The sequence below is a fragment of the Rhamphochromis longiceps genome, linkage group LG6 (assembly GCF_057381845.1).
Source record: "Rhamphochromis longiceps isolate RC_006_pf linkage group LG6, R_longiceps_female_GT1.1, whole genome shotgun sequence".
Lineage (NCBI taxonomy): Eukaryota > Metazoa > Chordata > Actinopteri > Cichliformes > Cichlidae > Rhamphochromis > Rhamphochromis longiceps.
The window spans coordinates 25,877,979-25,894,694 of record NC_140562.1 but is presented as its reverse complement, the minus strand read 5'-3'; the positions used below and the strand labels follow the sequence as shown (position 1 = coordinate 25,894,694).

The window sequence follows — 16,716 nt, the reverse complement described above, 5'->3', positions numbered from 1 at the left end:
GAAAGAATGGGTCGGTCTCAGGCGCTACATGAATTCCAGGATGGTATCATGACAGGATGCCACCTGTGCAACAAGTCTGGTTGTGACATTTCCTTGCTACTAAATATTCCACTGTCAGCTGTTAGTGGTATTATAACAAAGTGAAAGCGATTAGGAACGACAGCAACTCGGCCACGAGGGGTAGGCCACGTAAAATCCCAGACTGGAGTCAGCGGATGCTGAAGCATATAGTGTGCAGAGGTCGCAGGACCACTAAACTTCATGTGGGCTTCAGCTTGGCTGAAATACAGTGACTAGACAGCTTCATTGAATGAGTTTCCATGAATGAGCAGCTGCATCCGAGCCTTACATCACCAAGCAGTGGTGTAAAGCATGCGACCACTGCACTGTAGAGCAGTGGAGACGTGTTTGCTAGACTGACGAATCATGCTTCTCTGTCTGACAATCTGACGCATGACTCTGGGTTTAGCTATTTCCAGGAAAACGGTACTTCCCTGACTGCATTAGGACAATTTCATGCTCCAAAATTTGTGGGAACAGTTTGATGATGATCCCTTCCTGTTCCAACATGACTGCACACCAGTGCACAAAGCAAGGTCCATAAATACATGGATGAGCGAGTCTGACTGCCCTGCAAAGAGACCTGACCTCAACCTGATAGAACACCTTTGGGATGAATTAGAATAGAGACTGCGAGCCAGGCCTTCTCAGTGTCACAAATGTGCTTCTGGAAGAATAGTGAAAAGATTCCCGGAAATACACTCCTAAACCTCCGGAAAGCCTTCCCAGAAGAGTTGAAGCTGTTATAGCTGCAAAGGGTGAGCTGACGTCATATTAAACCCTATGATTTAAGAATGGGATTTCACTCAAGTTCATGTGCGTGTGAAGGCAGATGAGAGAGTACTTTTGGCAGTATAGTGTATCTATCCAACTCCTAGTTGCCCATACTGTAGTGCCCCCTATCTGCTTTTGTCAAACTCACGTTGACAAGTCTGTGTTGTTTTCCCAGCAGTGTGATAGATTCCTCTGTGGGGATTGTGGGCTAGAGGGTTGGTATGACCCTGTTTTCCCACAAAGGTGTCAAAACACACACACACTCTGCATACAGAGTCTAAGAGGGTCCTTCAAGCCCTATTTATAGAAGTCTAACATTATCACATAACATCCTGTGCTGTAAAACAGATTTCATGGTACAGCATTCATGATAGTTTGTGTAGGTAGTTGAAGTATTTTGGGACATGCAACTGTGTAGTCTGTCCAAAAACCTATGCTGATTAGAGCAGCAGTGGAGAACAGTGGAGTTCACCACAAAGAGCAAACAAAATTAAAGTTCCTGCTCTGTTCTGACTCAAGCTAGTAGCTAAGCTAAAGGACCAACAACCATTGCCCAACCATTGTAGGAAACAGTTACTGGCTGTGGTGACAGGGGACAACTACATGTACACCAGTGTTCGGCCAGGTTGGTCCCTTAACTCAAGCACAGTATAACTGAATGGTGATTAGTGCCAAAAAGCAACGCGTGATGCTCAAAGTGTGTTTGAGACAGTTACATGTCTTTCTACCTCTCTGACCCACCTCGTCCTCGCACCTCCACTGGATGAGATGCTGAATAAAAGCCGATTTGGAGGTTGCCAGGACAACCAAGAGAGGCTGAAAAAGAGGGAGAAAATAATAAACCTAGAAATTCGATAAGGATGACTGTGCCACATTTTAGCCTCCTTCCATGTGCCCCGGCTGCATGTTTGGTTTTGAACAGGAAAGGGAGGGTAGAGCTTTTTTTTTTTCTTTTGTTTTGTTTTGTCTTCTTGTTGATGTGGCTGATGCTCTAGATAGAGAGGGGAGAGACAAGCAGCAAACACAGCTCGCCTGCAGGGGGAAACAGCCCCCCCCCCCGTATAAATGTTTGTCTTTCACTCCTGTTTTCCTCAGTCGCAGGCTCTCCATCCTTTTTTTTTTTTTTTGCTCCTCCTCTCATTCACTCTTTCTCCCCATTTTTTTTCCTACTGCCTCTCTCGTCACGTCATGTTTTCTCTACCTCTCTGCCTTGATTTGTCCCCCCTCCTCTCTCTCTCTTTCTCTCTCTTTCCCTTCCTCTCTCTCTCCCTCCCTCCCTTCTTGGTCTCCTCACCCCCTCTGCTGCGGTGTCCCCCTCACTCTGATCTCTGCTTCCTTCTCTCTCTTTCCATCTCTGTCTGGGCTTCTCTCTTTGGTTACAGCATTGGGTTTTGCTGTATGAGAGGCAGCTAGCTAACTATGATGCTGGGAAAAGACTACATGCTGGCCATTGTGATTGTCAATTACGAGGGTAGGTGCATTTTTACAGAGTTGGCCGGAAGCTGGACTGTTGTCTTTGAGTTTCAATGCTGTCTGAGCATGCATGTGTCTGTGTCTTCCTACATGGGGATGAAGTTTATTTCTGTAATGACATCATCTGCAGAAACAGTCTGGTTGGTTCATGCTGTGTTAATATGTCAATGCTGGTGTGCATGTGTGGTGTGGTGTCTGTATGTGTTTTGCTCCAGAAGCTTGCAGCTCTCCCCCTCCCCCTGCTCAACTGTACTCTGGCATGCAGCTGCATGCTAACCGAGGCTATCACAGGCTAACTGCTACGTAGGTCCCCATTTCCACCAGCTGCGTAGGTGCACTTTAACAGTATCTGTGCAAGCACACCAAGTCTCCTAATGCCGTTTCCTTACTTGCCACATCCGTTGCCGAGAGTGACACTGATAACTTTGAGTCATTGTGTAGCCCTCAGACCTTTCCAGCCAGAGATCTCCTCTCTTTTCTCTTTCAGTGTTTCTCTCTAATTTTGTTTATGCAGATGCATTAATCCACATCCAGTAGTCATCTCATGCTGGCACCCATTCTAAGTCACCATCTTTCCTCTCGCTCAAAGCAGATGGAGACGCTCAGATTCTCTCTCTTGTAGTTTTATTTGCTCTGACCTATTTTTCATTCTCAAGACTCCAACTCCCAGCAGTCAGTGCACCACCCTAAAGGATGTCCTTATCTCCCAGCGAGTGCGTTTTTCTATATTTTCTATGATTTATGCTCTTTGAGAGTCTTAATAACTTGTGTGTGCACGCATGTGTGTCTGAGTGCCATCACAGTCTGGCCCGACCCCGTTGTCACAATGACATATGGCCTGCTGTCGTGGCAACGGGCCCACTCGCTGCGTTTCATCAGCATGGTCAGCAGTTCAAGAACGCCTTGCAATCACACAAACGTACATAAATACATGCAGCACCAGCTGACCGGCCCCTTGGAGCTTATATCACTTTTATGAGTTGCTACACCCCCAACAGAGTTTGGGATCGTCTTTACTACGTCTGCCACGACATCATCTCCACACAGGAACACAAAGATCCCATCAATACTTCACTGTGTGTGTGTGTGTGTGTGTGTGTGTGTGTGTGTGTGCGTGCGTGTGCGTGTGCATGTGCATGCTGCCAGGAAACTGCAACCTTCACATGAGATGACTTTTAGTCCAAGAGTGAAGAAAAATTAATTTAAGTACTCCATCTCCACAGAGTGTGTGTTTGTGTGCGCACATGTGTTTTCAAGGTAACAGCTGTAGCTCCTCTAAATATATCACTGCCCAATAAATTATGCTAACAGACATCTGCTCTGTTTGCTGATGTTGTGTTCTGTTGGTGGAGGAAAGTTTAATTTTCACATAAATCTGCACATGCATACATTCTGAGAAGCAGACTAAAGCACAGATGAGACGTTTGCTGTAGTTGCATCTCAACTTTGGAACAGTCGCCTCTTCACCATTAGGACCTCACCAACACTTGACATGTTTAAAGCCCCCTGTAAAACACATCCTTTGAGCTTTTGACACTTTTTTTTACTTTTTTTTTTTTCCTTGTCTTACTTTTTTCTGTATTTTCTTGCTCTGATTTATTCATTTTATTAGTACAGCACTTTATTTATAAGCTCATTTAAAAAACAAATTAACTTTACTAAGCCCGTACAGCACTCAGAAAAGTTTATTTCTGGTTGAAATTAGACAAAGAGACATTTGTGGTGATGGTGCACGCATAACCATGATCAGTCAATATGGAGTCTGTGTTATCTTATGTCTGGGACCTGGGATTTTGATGTTAAGGTTTTCTGTGTATTAGAGTTCTTTGTTCTGTATTGTTGATAATCTGGCTTTCTGGTATTTCTAAAGGTTTATGGTTCTTTTTTTTCCTTATTGCTGATACGAGTTCCCTTTCGTGTTACTTCTTTGTTCCAGTTCAAGTCCTTAAGCTCTGTAGCCTTCTGTTTATGATGGTAATTCTGCTTTTTTTAGGTTCTCATGAAATTCTTGTTATCTGTGTCTTTAGTTCCTTCACTAGTTTGTTAATCCCTGTTTCTGTTCTCATTCTGTTTCTTCAGTCTTCTGTCCATATTTCTGGTATTTCTATGTCATTTTCACATGTGTGAGTCTGCCATCTGTTAGTCCTTGTCTTACTTTGGTAGTCTTTTGTCTCTTGTCTCTAGTTTTACTTCCCCTGTCTCGTTATTCTTGATTTGTTGCTGCTGTATTTCCCACCTGTTTCCTTTTCTCTCATTACCATGTGTGTATTTATTGTCGTCCCCTATACTGTGTGCTCTCTTTTTTTTTTGTGTGTGTGCTTCCTTATAGTCCTGGATTTGTATTCTTGGCTCCTGTTTAGGGGTTTTGGGTTTTTTTGGTATTTAAGGAAGACTCAACCATTAAAGCTGTTTTGAGGTCATTTCTTGTCTCATGAGTCCTGCGTCTGGGTCCTAATCCTGCCTTCTCCACAGGGTTTCATGAGTATTTAATTCTATGCACTTTACTGTTACTGAGTATTGCCCCTCTTCTTTCCACTTCATTAGGCTGTATATCGAACAATGAACAGCTTTGTGTATGAAGTTTAACTACTATGTTGCTTTGATCATATTTAACCTATAGCTTTCCAATGTATAAAAATGTGAAGGGGAAAACGTCACCACTATGGGAGAGATGAGACGCAATTTAATGGTGGGTGGAGAGGAAATGCTCGCAGGAAGTCCTATTGCTTTGGGAGCCTATAACAGCATAACTGAGAGATCGGGGTAACCTGAAAGTTTTGAGTTGAAAAGAGGATGTCTCTGAATTTAGACTGGTAGATGGTCCACAAGCCTGATAACGGAAGGCTCTGCCTCCCATTCTACTGTTAGAAGCTCCAAGATACCATAGGTAGGATAATTTGGTACTACAAGGAGTTTAAGGTTAAATTGAAGAACAACGGATCACACACCCATGGAAATCAAGCGGCACATTTCTCTAAAACAGGGTTCAGTGAAGAAGCTAACACAATTACCAGGGCCAGTGAAGAACAATTCCTCATTTGTGTCACGCTGAATAAACTGTAATATGTTTTAAGTACTGAGTGGGTCGCTCATTGAGAAAGTGTCTCAGCTGCTTTAGATGTAAGAGAAATCCTGATATCTGTGTTTGATATTTTTTTCTTTTTTTTTTTTTTTGCCCGTGTGATATCTTTCATTTAAAAAGTGTGTAGGGCTTTATTTAACAAATGCTACAGAAGTGCTTTACAGGCGTTCTTGTGCACATGGAGATATGGTTGGTTAAAAGGGACAGGTGCAGCAGATGCCGGTAATCCAGCTCAGCTGTTGACGTAGCTCAATGTGGGTTCACTTTGAATTAACTGTATGGTGCAAAAACAGCCACAGAGACGGGAAGTTTTGGGGGAAACGGAGCAGGAGAATGATGGCCCTACACCCTCCATCCATCCATTCACAATTTTCTTCCACCAGATATTTGGAGCGAGCAGTCATTCCAGACAGACCCCGACCTGCCTCCAGGATGGAAAAAGATTACAGACATGGCTGGTATCTACTACTGGCACATTCCTACAGGCACCACTCAGTGGGAACGGCCCGCCACTCATCCACAACCCCCTGGACAGATGGAGTCCACGGCCCTGGGTGATCACTCAGCCTCAACACCACGTAAACCTTCCTTGGGCTCACTCAGCCCCTCACCCACTCCAGACCACGAGGTGAGGGACATGCATCAGACTTCACATTATGACCACTGTGGATGTTAATTTGACACGTACCACCTACCTAATCGTTACTGCAGACCATGTGCACACTCTCATGGAAACGGTCTTTCCTGATGGCTATGGCCTCTTTCAGCAAAAATGATTCAGGAATGGTTTGAGAAGCACAACAACGAGTCTAAAGTGTTGACCCCGCCTTCAAATTCCCCAGATTTCAATCTAATTTAGCATCTGTAGGATTTGCTTGAGAAATGAGTCCGATCCACAGATGCCCCACCTCACACAACTTACAGGACTTAAAGGATGTGTTGCTAACATCTTGGTGCCAGATACCACAGCACACCTTTCTTTTTGTAGTTGAGAATAGATTCTGACGAAGGCAATCAGCTCACAGCATACATGAAGAGATGAAGGGAAAGTAATGCAGTCAAACAATTTGATTTAAAAACAAAGTAATAAAGTCAAACTTTAATGCAGTGAAGGTAGTGTATCTATTACTGGCTACAATGCAATTTAGTTGATAATGAAACTCCTCAACTCTTAATAACAGCTAAGCATTAATAAAACTGGAAATGTCACAGCGGTTAAAATGAAAATGTTTATTTTGAGCTTTGGATTAGCATAAATCAACAAAAGCGCACACAGCACAGAATAATTATGAGGAAAACTGTAATAACACCTGTGTTGGAAGTGAATTAAGCACTCTGTGCTGCTGTTCTCAGAATAATATGTACATGACTTGTACTTAATGCTGCTGTGAGTTTTCATGAACAGGTATTTTTACAATTTGTATTTATGCAACTGACATGAGGACCAGTCGGTGCTGCCGACAGTAATTCTGTCAAGTGCAAATGACGAGCATTTCCCTAAACAAGATGGGAAAAAATGGATTTCTTGAATCCATTAATCATTGTTGACTCCAATAAATATGGATTAAACAGTGTGTCTTTATTTTTTTAATACCTCTGTGTTTCCATGCGCTTACAGTCATGCCAGGCCGAGATCTTCTTCAGGGGGTCGACTCGCTCGGGCAGCACCACCTCTGACAGCTCAGTGGAGCCTCTGTCCACTCACGAGCCCACACTCCCCACATGTGGATTTGTGAACAGCTGTTACTTTGTAAGCCACCGTCGTTTTTGTGTTACATTGTACTTCACAGGAGTCTGTGATGTTCATCGCGGTTTGCAAGAGTTATTTTCACGCTTCCATGTGCCAGTTTTAAACGGCGCAGTGCATTTGTCTGGGTTTCAATATAGTTTTATTTAAATGTAGGCAGCTGGGCAAAGGGAGTGAGAGGGAGAGCACTGTTAACACTCCAGTCTGGTAGCAGAATACAAGAACACTGAGCCGATCAATCAGTCAATCATGTAGAATGATAGGTGGAAATGTAGAGAGGAAAGGAGATGGATAGAGAGCGGCCCCATGTAGATAAAATATTGATCCAGTGAGAATGGACTGATGTTGACAGATGGATGTGCCTCAATCTGATTCTGGCACATCCATCTGATGCGATCGACCTCCAGACTGCTCGAGTATCACCCAGCTGCACAAAAGCTAAAATGGCAGACGGACCAACATGGTGCAGCAGGATGTCACTAAACAGAGTCTCATCATTTCTCTCTCTGATGTCTCTTTAGCCGCGCTCCACGTCTCTGCAGGGTGTGGATCAAGAGTGTCGCTCTCAGCGTCACGAAGATGAGGAAAAGGTAGGAGTCCCAATCTGCCCTCAGACTTGTAGCATCTTTTTTCACTTTTTTCTTAGTTCTGTAAATAATTCCTCTGCACCCGTACGTGTATATTACTGTATTTGACTCCTTGTATCATATATAGAGCAGTCAATAAGTGTTTGGACTCTGACACTGATTTAACCTTGTACTTCAGCATGCTTTCCCCCATAAAGACAACATTTGACAACCAGAGACTCACCCCTCAGTTCAGAAGAGAGCTCCTAGTAAGCTTTCAAGGGGCAAAGACTGGGAACAAGTGTAATGGTCATTGGACATCAGCTGCAGTCACTATAACATCTAGTATTATAGCTTTTAGTAGTGTGACTTTTATAATGATTTTCTAGTTATATTGATGTCTTTTTCTACTTTTTGTCATCTCTTTGCACACTTTCAGTGTAATTACTGTATCTTTGTGCTGTAGTAAAGCTTGAAAACAGCAGAAATGGTGTCACGGTCTAAACACTTGCTGATGGGTCCTGTATGTTTGTGTCGCTTACATTCTACTAATCAAGAATCGACAGATTCTCAGTAGCGAGGTGAATGTTCAATGGGAGCAAAACAAATCGGGGAAAACCCGGAAAGTCCCGTTGGACTCTTCTTGGCCCTTTTACTTTTATTTAGGAAACGTTTTGCTGCTTTGCTCGTTATTGCAACACCGTCTGAGTGTAGAGTAAGCTGGTTAGCTAACAACATTGTTCTGTCTTTATCCCCTTGCCCCCCTCTCCACCCAACCTTTGACTCTCAATCCTTGACCCGCCACTGTGTGTGTGTGTGTTTGTGTCTTAACGCCAAATATAGAAACAGGTGTGGAGTGAATTTGGCGGAAAAATTGATAGTGAAATGTGGAAGGCAAGTATAATGCACTCGGTGTCAGTGAGTCTTGTTCTTGGTCTAACCTCACCAGCTATTTGAGTGTGTGCATTTATACATCCTGTGCTAAAGTTCACTGCCTGGGCAAAAAGCATGCGTGGCTGATGCTTTAACATAAAAATATCTGCACAAACCGCAGCCTCTGATCATGCCTGATGTGTAAGAACATGTCTGTTTACTCCACTCCAGCGACACATTAGGTTGTTTCTTTCTTTACATACGCCAGTAATATATTTTCATCTTTCTGTTCTGGTGGCACAGATCTGACTGCGTAGTCACACACACCAGTGTGTGTACATACCACATAAACCTTTTTCTTTCTGAATGCAGCATGCCCCATTACACATAACACACCAATGCCATTTATCCATCCGGCAGCAGCATTCGCTCCACACTTGGATGCATGCTGGCATTCACGCTGAAGGGTCAGAATTTACATCTATTTCGTGTCTTGTAGCGCCTCTACCACAGGAGCTTGTGCCCCATGAATTTTATGACGGGTACACATAGGTGTTTCAGTTTATAGCGGTAATATTTTTGGACATTGCCACATATCTCGCTGGAGCAAAATGACCAGCAAGCCTGTGAAAATGATCTTTTTTTTTAGGAGGACTGAGGAAGAAATACAACCACACGAGAAGATAGAGTAATTTTTTTTTATTTTTAAAAACAGTAGGAATCCATAAGGAACATCCATATTAACATTAAAAGGATAATGCCAGCTCATCTTCTTGTTGTTAAATCTGGATGTCTTCATCAGGATCTTATCTGGCTGCACTTACTCCTGTTGGATCATTCAGTTTTGTTTTGTTTTTTTAATTCAGGAGAGTGTTTCAGTGACAGAAGACACAATCGGTTTATATTCTCATACAGTATTCCAGGTTGCATGTGTAAAAGATGCTCTAGGGTGGAACCCCTGCTGGATACAGAGGCTTATTTTGCTATGATTTTCACATATGTGCATCAGGACCTGCAGGCAGCCACAGTGAACCCGGACCCCAGTCTGAAAGAGTTTGAGGGTGCTACGCTTCGCTACGCGTCACTCAAGCTAAGGTAAAATACAGAAGACACACAAATCCATCCAGCTTCTGTGCATGAATCTCTGAAAGCCTCCAGAGCTGCAGTTATTAAACAGATTGTCCTGTATTTTAATCTCCTCTTTGTTTCTTGGAGATTGTATTTAATTAAAGTGTAACAGGTTCAGCCAAAGCAGCCAGTTAGATCCTCTCTTCAGGAAAAGGGTCCATGTTCTGCTAGTGTATCGCCTGCTTGTAGCTTCTGTAAATTCACACATCAGACAGAAACCTTGCTAACAAAGCAGCTAATAGTTCTCTTATGTTTAAACTATTTTCAGGAGCCGTCCAGCAGCAGAAGAAGAAGAATCCAGCAGTATTAACAGTGACCCCGAGGCAAAGGTAAAATCCTTTTTCTAAACTTTATATACATGAAGGTCAGCATTACGCACTGGCCTTCGAATGTCTTTATAATGTGTGGTCTTAGACACAGGACAGGCTGAATCAGGTGAGGTTGTTATGTAGCTGTTGCCTCTATATTTAAAAAAAAAAAAAAAAATGGTATGAAGTAGGTTAAAAGATCATTTTAGAATTTAAGTGCCAAACACGCTACTTTTTTATAAAAGTACTTCAATTTTTTCAGTGTCTAAAGTTCCTTTAAATGGTTAAAGTTACACTCGGCTTTCCAGCACTCATGATCTGCTGCTGTTGTTGAAAGAAGAGAAAGCTTGCCCCCCAGTGGTGGAAGAGGAAAATACAAGTGTGCAGTGGTGGACCCTCTTTAAGCATCCAAACCAGAAATTCAAATGAGACATTTAAGCCTTTAAGGAGTCTCAGGCTCAGTAAAACTTACTACTGTGGAGGGTGGCATTCATTTGCAAAAGGTCACCTTGGGCTAGAGCTGGGCGATATATCGAGTTTTTAAAACATATCGATATATTTTTATACGAGATATAAGATGTGACAATATCCTTTATATCGATATAGTCTATGTTACGTTATAATTATAGTTGTGGAGCCGCAAGTTTGCCTCTCTTTCGTCCACTTTTGTCTCTACGCAACGTTACTCCGCCTCGCCTTCACTGAAGACAACTCCCCCTCCTCCCCCATCGCTTCACGTGCAGGCAGCGACAAGATGGACACGGCAAATCTCCGTTAACGAGTTACTGCGCATCGCCCCATGCGTGGGGCTGGACAGCGTCAACGTGTTAACGAGCTAACCATGCTAACGAGCTAACCGCGCTAACGAGCTAACCGCGCTAACCCTAAAATCCTTTCATTCTCTCAAAAGTTGACAGCGCGCCTTATGTATGAATTCTGGTTGTGCTTGATGGCCGCGAACCGATTTTATGTGGTACACGGCGTTGTTTAATAATTTGCCATGAATTAAACACACTGATACATGCCCAAGATACATTGCCTTATGTACATTTATGGAGTTATTTATCATTGAACTTTTGATATAGTCCCTTCTTAAGGTCATGTGTGAAGTGATGTGTTGTAATGTAATATTGAACCTACAAATATCAATATAAATTGGATATATCAAAAGATTTGCTAAATTAGATTTTACAGTAGTGAAATGAAAATGATACGATACTTTTACAAAGTGTTACATGTGCATAAATACAACAAATGGGTCATTTTAGCTTTGCTAGGCATCTTGGTGACATCATGAAACCGGTCATAGATGAGAACCGTCAGCAGACTAAGATGTAGGAGGATTTCAATTTTGTTTTAGTTCCCAACTTTTTTCCTCATTTGGTCTTTTTTTGTACCCACTGTTGCTTCTGATTCCCCTGATGGTGGTGGTATTATTACTATTATTATTAATAGTAGTAGTAATATTATTATTAATTGTTAAAGTTTTGAAAAAGGTTCGAGATGTGTTTGGCTCATCAGAGTTAAAACTCAGTGGGTTGGTTGGTGTCCCAGCCTTCAGTCCTTAGGCAGCAGTGACACTGTGATGAAGACCAGACACAAACACATGCCTGCAGCTCAGGCTTTTGATATGGCAACACGCTCGCACACTCACATGTTACAGAGAAGCAAATCAGCCATTGCTCTTTTAAGATTGGAGTGATCATTTTTCTGCCTACAAAAGAAGAAGTTAATTACGTATTAGATCTCACTCTAAAGCAGTTTCAGCCTAGCATGAGTGGAAACATGACTGCATTAGAACAAACTTGCCACGAGTCAGTTTAACTGTGACGGTCTCCGTCTCCCTCCCTGACCTATATAGAGTGCAGAGTGCTTTCTGAACGGACTGCAGAAATCAAATGAATACTTTATGAGAGCAGAGGGACTGGTCTCACTCCTCTCTTTGTCTTTAACTTTCTTCTGTTTTCTTCATCTTTTCTGTTGTTTGTTTGTTTGGTTTCATCTTTAAGAGGTTACAAGTTTCCAATCTCATGTGTCGTTTTAAACAAAGTGACGCTACCGTTAAAGGTAACAGGGACATATGACCTTTAAACTTGCTGTCTGTGTACAAAAAAGTTACTTTACTTTTTTGCTATTAAATTAATGCTCTTCACTTAATAGCTTTTAGTCTCAGTTGTTCTTCAGAGTGCTTTTTTCCCTCTTTTCTCTGATTCAAAATCAACTGGTAAGACAGAGTAGCAGCAGATTGCATCAACATGTGGACAGGCAGAAGACTGACCCTGAGACTAACCCTGCATGGCTCACTCTTCCACACAAGCCACAACTGCTAAAGGCAAGCGCAGCGTATTTACCAACAGAGCCTGCTCTTGAGAATGATCCATACACCTGAACCATTCATTGTCCATTACAGCAAGCTTAGAGGAGCTTAGAAAATATATTAAAGTGATGCAAGATGTAGAACAAACTGTGTCCTGTACAAATACAGGACATTCAGCACTAGTGTTGAGAGGAGGTAAGAAAAAAAAGTAACAGCAAACCAGCTGCTGGTAGCTCTAAAACTTTGTAAACCTTATGCCCCATAGTGACAAAACGGCATTAATAAGGAATGACATTGCTGGAAGGAGAATATACCCAACACGTGTGAGCGTCACGGTTCGGAGCTGCCAAGGGATCCGTGATTCCTAAAAGAAATTTCAACTTTTTAGTCCTTCAAATCTTGGATGCTCTTCCACTTCCTTGTTTTCTTTGTATTTGTTGTGTATGATGGTGTGATCATCTGTTGTGTGCATTTCTTTCAGTGTTTCGCCGTGCGCTCTCTGGGTTGGGTGGAGATGGCCGAGGAGGACTTGGCTCCTGGAAAGAGCAGCGTCGCTGTTAACAACTGCATCCGACAGCTGTCCTACTGCAAGAACGACATCCGGGACACCGTTGGCATCTGGGGAGAGGTGATGAAGACTCTCCTGTTTAAAAGCGTAAAAGAAAGAAAGGAGCAGCATCAGTTAGCGTGGATAAATGCCTCCTGAAATATGGGGAAGTAGAGCAGTGCTATCAATTCTCTGCGGTGCGCTTTTATTTAATATGAAGCGACAGAATGGACAGAGAGGGCTCGATCCCTCTTTTAATAACCTTTCATCTCCCAGCACCCTCTTTCTAGGGTTTTATAATTTATTTAGAGACCTTCAAAGCTAGAGAGCTCACAGGGACACACATGTACACACGGATAAATAAATATATGCAACAGTTGTACTGAAAGCCGCTGGCATTTAAAGGACTGTTGTTTAGTTTTTTTTATATTTTTGCTGTGACTCTCGCTGCAGGAAATAAGGATTGCATATTTTTATGATGAGCTCTGAAGGATTTGTTTGTGTGCCCAGGGGAAGGACATGTACCTCATGCTGGAGAATAATATGTTGAACCTAGTCGACCCCATGGACCGCAGCGTGCTTCATTCTCAGCCAATCGCGAGCATCCGAGTTTGGGGCGTTGGCCGGGACAATGGCAGGTTAGTGGGTTTTTTGTTTGTTTTTATTTTTCCCTTAAATTTGACTTTCTTTTTCTCGTCTCCGTGAATAATTTACAGTGTGTATAAAAGCACGTCTCACACTGTGCTCAAAATCAATTCCCTGGATTGTAAATGTTCAGAGAGATTTCTGTATATTTAGCGGTAATCTGGGTCCTGACTCATTGATGTCAGCATCCTTTTGTTGTTTAGCGTTTCAACGCTTCGGCTTATAAGTCGATGGCGAATTTAAAACACTCGCTCAGTGAAAGGTCATGGGAACAAATGAGGGCAAGCAGACAGGTGGCAGAGTTAACGTGGAGAAGAGGGGGAGTTGGTGATTGATGAAGGGGAGCTAATGTCAGATTAATTCATCACTACAAAGTCGAGGATGACACAGAGAGTGGCCTTTATTCTCTTTCACCACAAATCCCCACCTGACTGTCTGTCCCTCGCTTTCACCGCAGCTTGGCTGGGCTTCACTGACATCATGCTGTCACTGTACCCGGCAGCTTCTTGGTTTGAGCTTCCCGAAGTAAGAATGAGATAAATATTAAAAGAAAAGGAGCCTTTTTCTGGGCATATGAAGGTTAAAATTAAGCCATGGGCAACCAGCAGAGGACGCTGTGCACTGCTGCAGCATGCACACTGCAGAATGTAGGTTATGAGGCACAGCCGGGTGACTGGGGACTGAAACAGTTGGTGCTTACTGTATAATAAGAGCTGGCACACACGTGCGCGCGATGACGAGTGTACTCAGGAGACGGGATGAGGCTAAAAGCTTTTTGGAATATGCAGAACCTCACAATCCTGTTGCCTTGAGGGTGCGTCTCTCTTCTTTCATTCACAACCACGCAGTCGTAATCGCGCAGGTGTCGATGTTATTCCGTATAATGAAGCTGAAAATCCCTCCACCACATGGACCACAAGCAATTTTTCCCCCTCTCCAAATACTTTATTGGGATCTGTCACATATGGCTGGATAGTCTGAACAGTGGGCTGCAGCAAAGGGAGGAGGAGAAGAGGAGGTGGTCAGAGGGAGGGGGATCTGGCAGGAGAGAGGGAGAGGGGAATGAGGCTGCCAGAGGGGGAGGCATGGTTAGTGCTCACAGGGTGTGGAGCAGACAGGTTGAGGAGAGCGCGCGTGCAGTGCAGTTCGGTATCACCAGAAATTGATGGTGTGAGTCTGTAAATACGCCTGCCGGTCACAGGATTACCTGCCAGGATAGGACGACAGACCCTGTAAGTACATTTAAACACCTCATCCTCACTTTTGGAAGCATCACTCCTGCTCTTATGTTTAAAGTACAAAGAAAAGGAGGAGAAACCACAGATGAGAGGCCTTTTGGAGGGTGTTTTTTTTCTTTTTTCTTTTTTGTGAGATGTGTGTAATTGGAGGTGCTTATCACTACAGTTTGTTTTTTTGTTTTTTTTAAGGAAAAATACTTGTTTACTCTCACGCTCTTTCAAAAGAGCCCTTCTGACATGTAATGGAGGTGATTACAGGTGAGGCTCGTCTTGTTAAGGGTCTGTTTAGGTGCAGAAGTTTAATTAAGAAGCTTTTATTTCGTGTTAAAATGGATTTTTAAAAAACAGCGAGAAGCTCCAAACAGTGTAATTCGTGTTTGATTAAAAATGCAAGATAAGAATTTTTTCAGTGTGTCAGCAAAAATGAACTCCAGTTTAGATTTTAAATTAACGACTACATGCTGGTGTAAGTTTATGCAAGTTGTTTTTTGTTGTTGTTGTTTTTTAGCCCAGTTTTTCTTTTGTTTGTACGAGTCACGGTCTGTGAGCATGTGGATTGTATTGAAACCTGCACAGAGCTGGGATTTTCCCCTCTCTCTGCGTCACACACCCCTGTGAAGTGGTTGTGTCAGCACTGGAACCGTAGCCCCCAGAGCCCTCTCTTCATGTGCTGCGAAACTCATTATCACCACCGATTACACATCCTCACAGCAACCTTGACATTTTCAGGGGCGTTGGCATGATGATAAGATTATATTAGAAATGAGATATCATTCCCACTCTCTCTCCCGCCCCCTCTCTCTCCAATCCTCCTTTGACTTTTATGTTCTTCTCATCTCGGGGTCTTTTATTCTGCTCTCGTCTTTAGGCTTTTATCTTTATCTTGTACATTGTTACAATTCACTTCCAATTTTCTCTCCTTCCTTTTTCGAGTCACCCACTCTCTTGCTCTAGGTTTTTTTTTTTTTTTAAATTTTTTAATTAATTTTTTTATGTGGCTTAAAAAAAGCTTCTTTCGTTATGTCTTTTAAGGATATGCAAGCCTTCAGCAGGCTAACTGTTCACAACCTGACTTCTCCGTCACCCCGAGTCCCTCTCTTCATCCATTTTCTCTCTTTTCCTTTATATTCCATATATAATTTTAGCTCAGAGTAACTCTGCATTTAAGATCACCTGCAGTGCTGCTGAGATCTGTGTGCATATATACGTGCATTTTACCGTACCGCCACTAAAACTCTGTTAGAGAAGGCGACGGCAGGAGAAGTGAATATGTCACTCAAGGTTAATTTTCTATGTGAAAGTGCATCTCTTTGCAACCTTTTGTCACCCGGCAATAACGCTCACTGGTGCGATGGATTTTTTTTCTCTCCCCCTTTTTTTCCCCTCCCACTAACCTGTCTTCCTTTCCTTCTTTGCTTCCTTGGATACAGAGAGAGGTAAACGCATTCCTTCCTTTTCAGTCTGCAATGCTCCTCCTGTAGAGTACCTCTACATCATTTTATTGTTTAATTTCCTCTCTCCGTCTCATTTTCTTTCATCTTGAAAGTGGCTCTTGATGTACTCTGTACCACTGCGTGCATGCATTCAGACATGGAGGAAATGAAGGTCACATCCCCTGTCCTTGTCTGTCTACAAGTATTTTTTTTTTTTTAACTTTGTTTTACACACACACACACACACACACACACACACACACACACACACACACACACACACACGTACGTACGTAAATAGGAATGTCTCGTGGAGAACGTCCCTGAGAATCTGCGTCCAGGAATCCTGTTAGCCCTCAGGCCTTGTTTGACTATTACATCTCATATTGAAACACAGCCTGAAGGGAGTTATTTACATTGGCTTATGTCTTTGTGTGTGTCTGTGTGTGTGTGATGCTCTGGTTTAATTTGCTGCAGCTACATTTCTTTTTAAAGTATCCTGTGTCTTCATCCCTCTCTCCATCC

At 42.8% G+C, this 16,716-nt stretch overlaps 1 protein-coding gene across 8 annotated transcripts in view; it reads left to right on the top strand.

Annotated features, from left to right (window-relative positions):
* The window catches only part of apbb2b (amyloid beta (A4) precursor protein-binding, family B, member 2b), a 58,140-nt gene that overhangs the window by 29,166 nt on the left and 12,258 nt on the right, over positions 1 to 16,716 (top strand). For 6 of the 8 annotated variants that reach the window (XM_085409905.1, XM_085409900.1, XM_085409898.1 and 3 more), the window contains exons 5-12: positions 5,773 to 6,017; positions 7,008 to 7,139; positions 7,658 to 7,726; positions 8,546 to 8,596; positions 9,585 to 9,670; positions 9,972 to 10,032; positions 12,810 to 12,956; positions 13,386 to 13,513. In XM_085409905.1, coding sequence (XP_085266031.1) covers positions 5,773 to 6,017; positions 7,008 to 7,139; positions 7,658 to 7,726; positions 8,546 to 8,596; positions 9,585 to 9,670; positions 9,972 to 10,032; positions 12,810 to 12,956; positions 13,386 to 13,513 — 919 coding nt within the window. The remainder of the gene's footprint in view (positions 1 to 5,772; positions 6,018 to 7,007; positions 7,140 to 7,657; positions 7,727 to 8,545; positions 8,597 to 9,584; positions 9,671 to 9,971; positions 10,033 to 12,809; positions 12,957 to 13,385; positions 13,514 to 16,716) is intronic. The other 2 variants (XM_085409903.1, XM_085409904.1) reach the window with 1 other exon arrangement.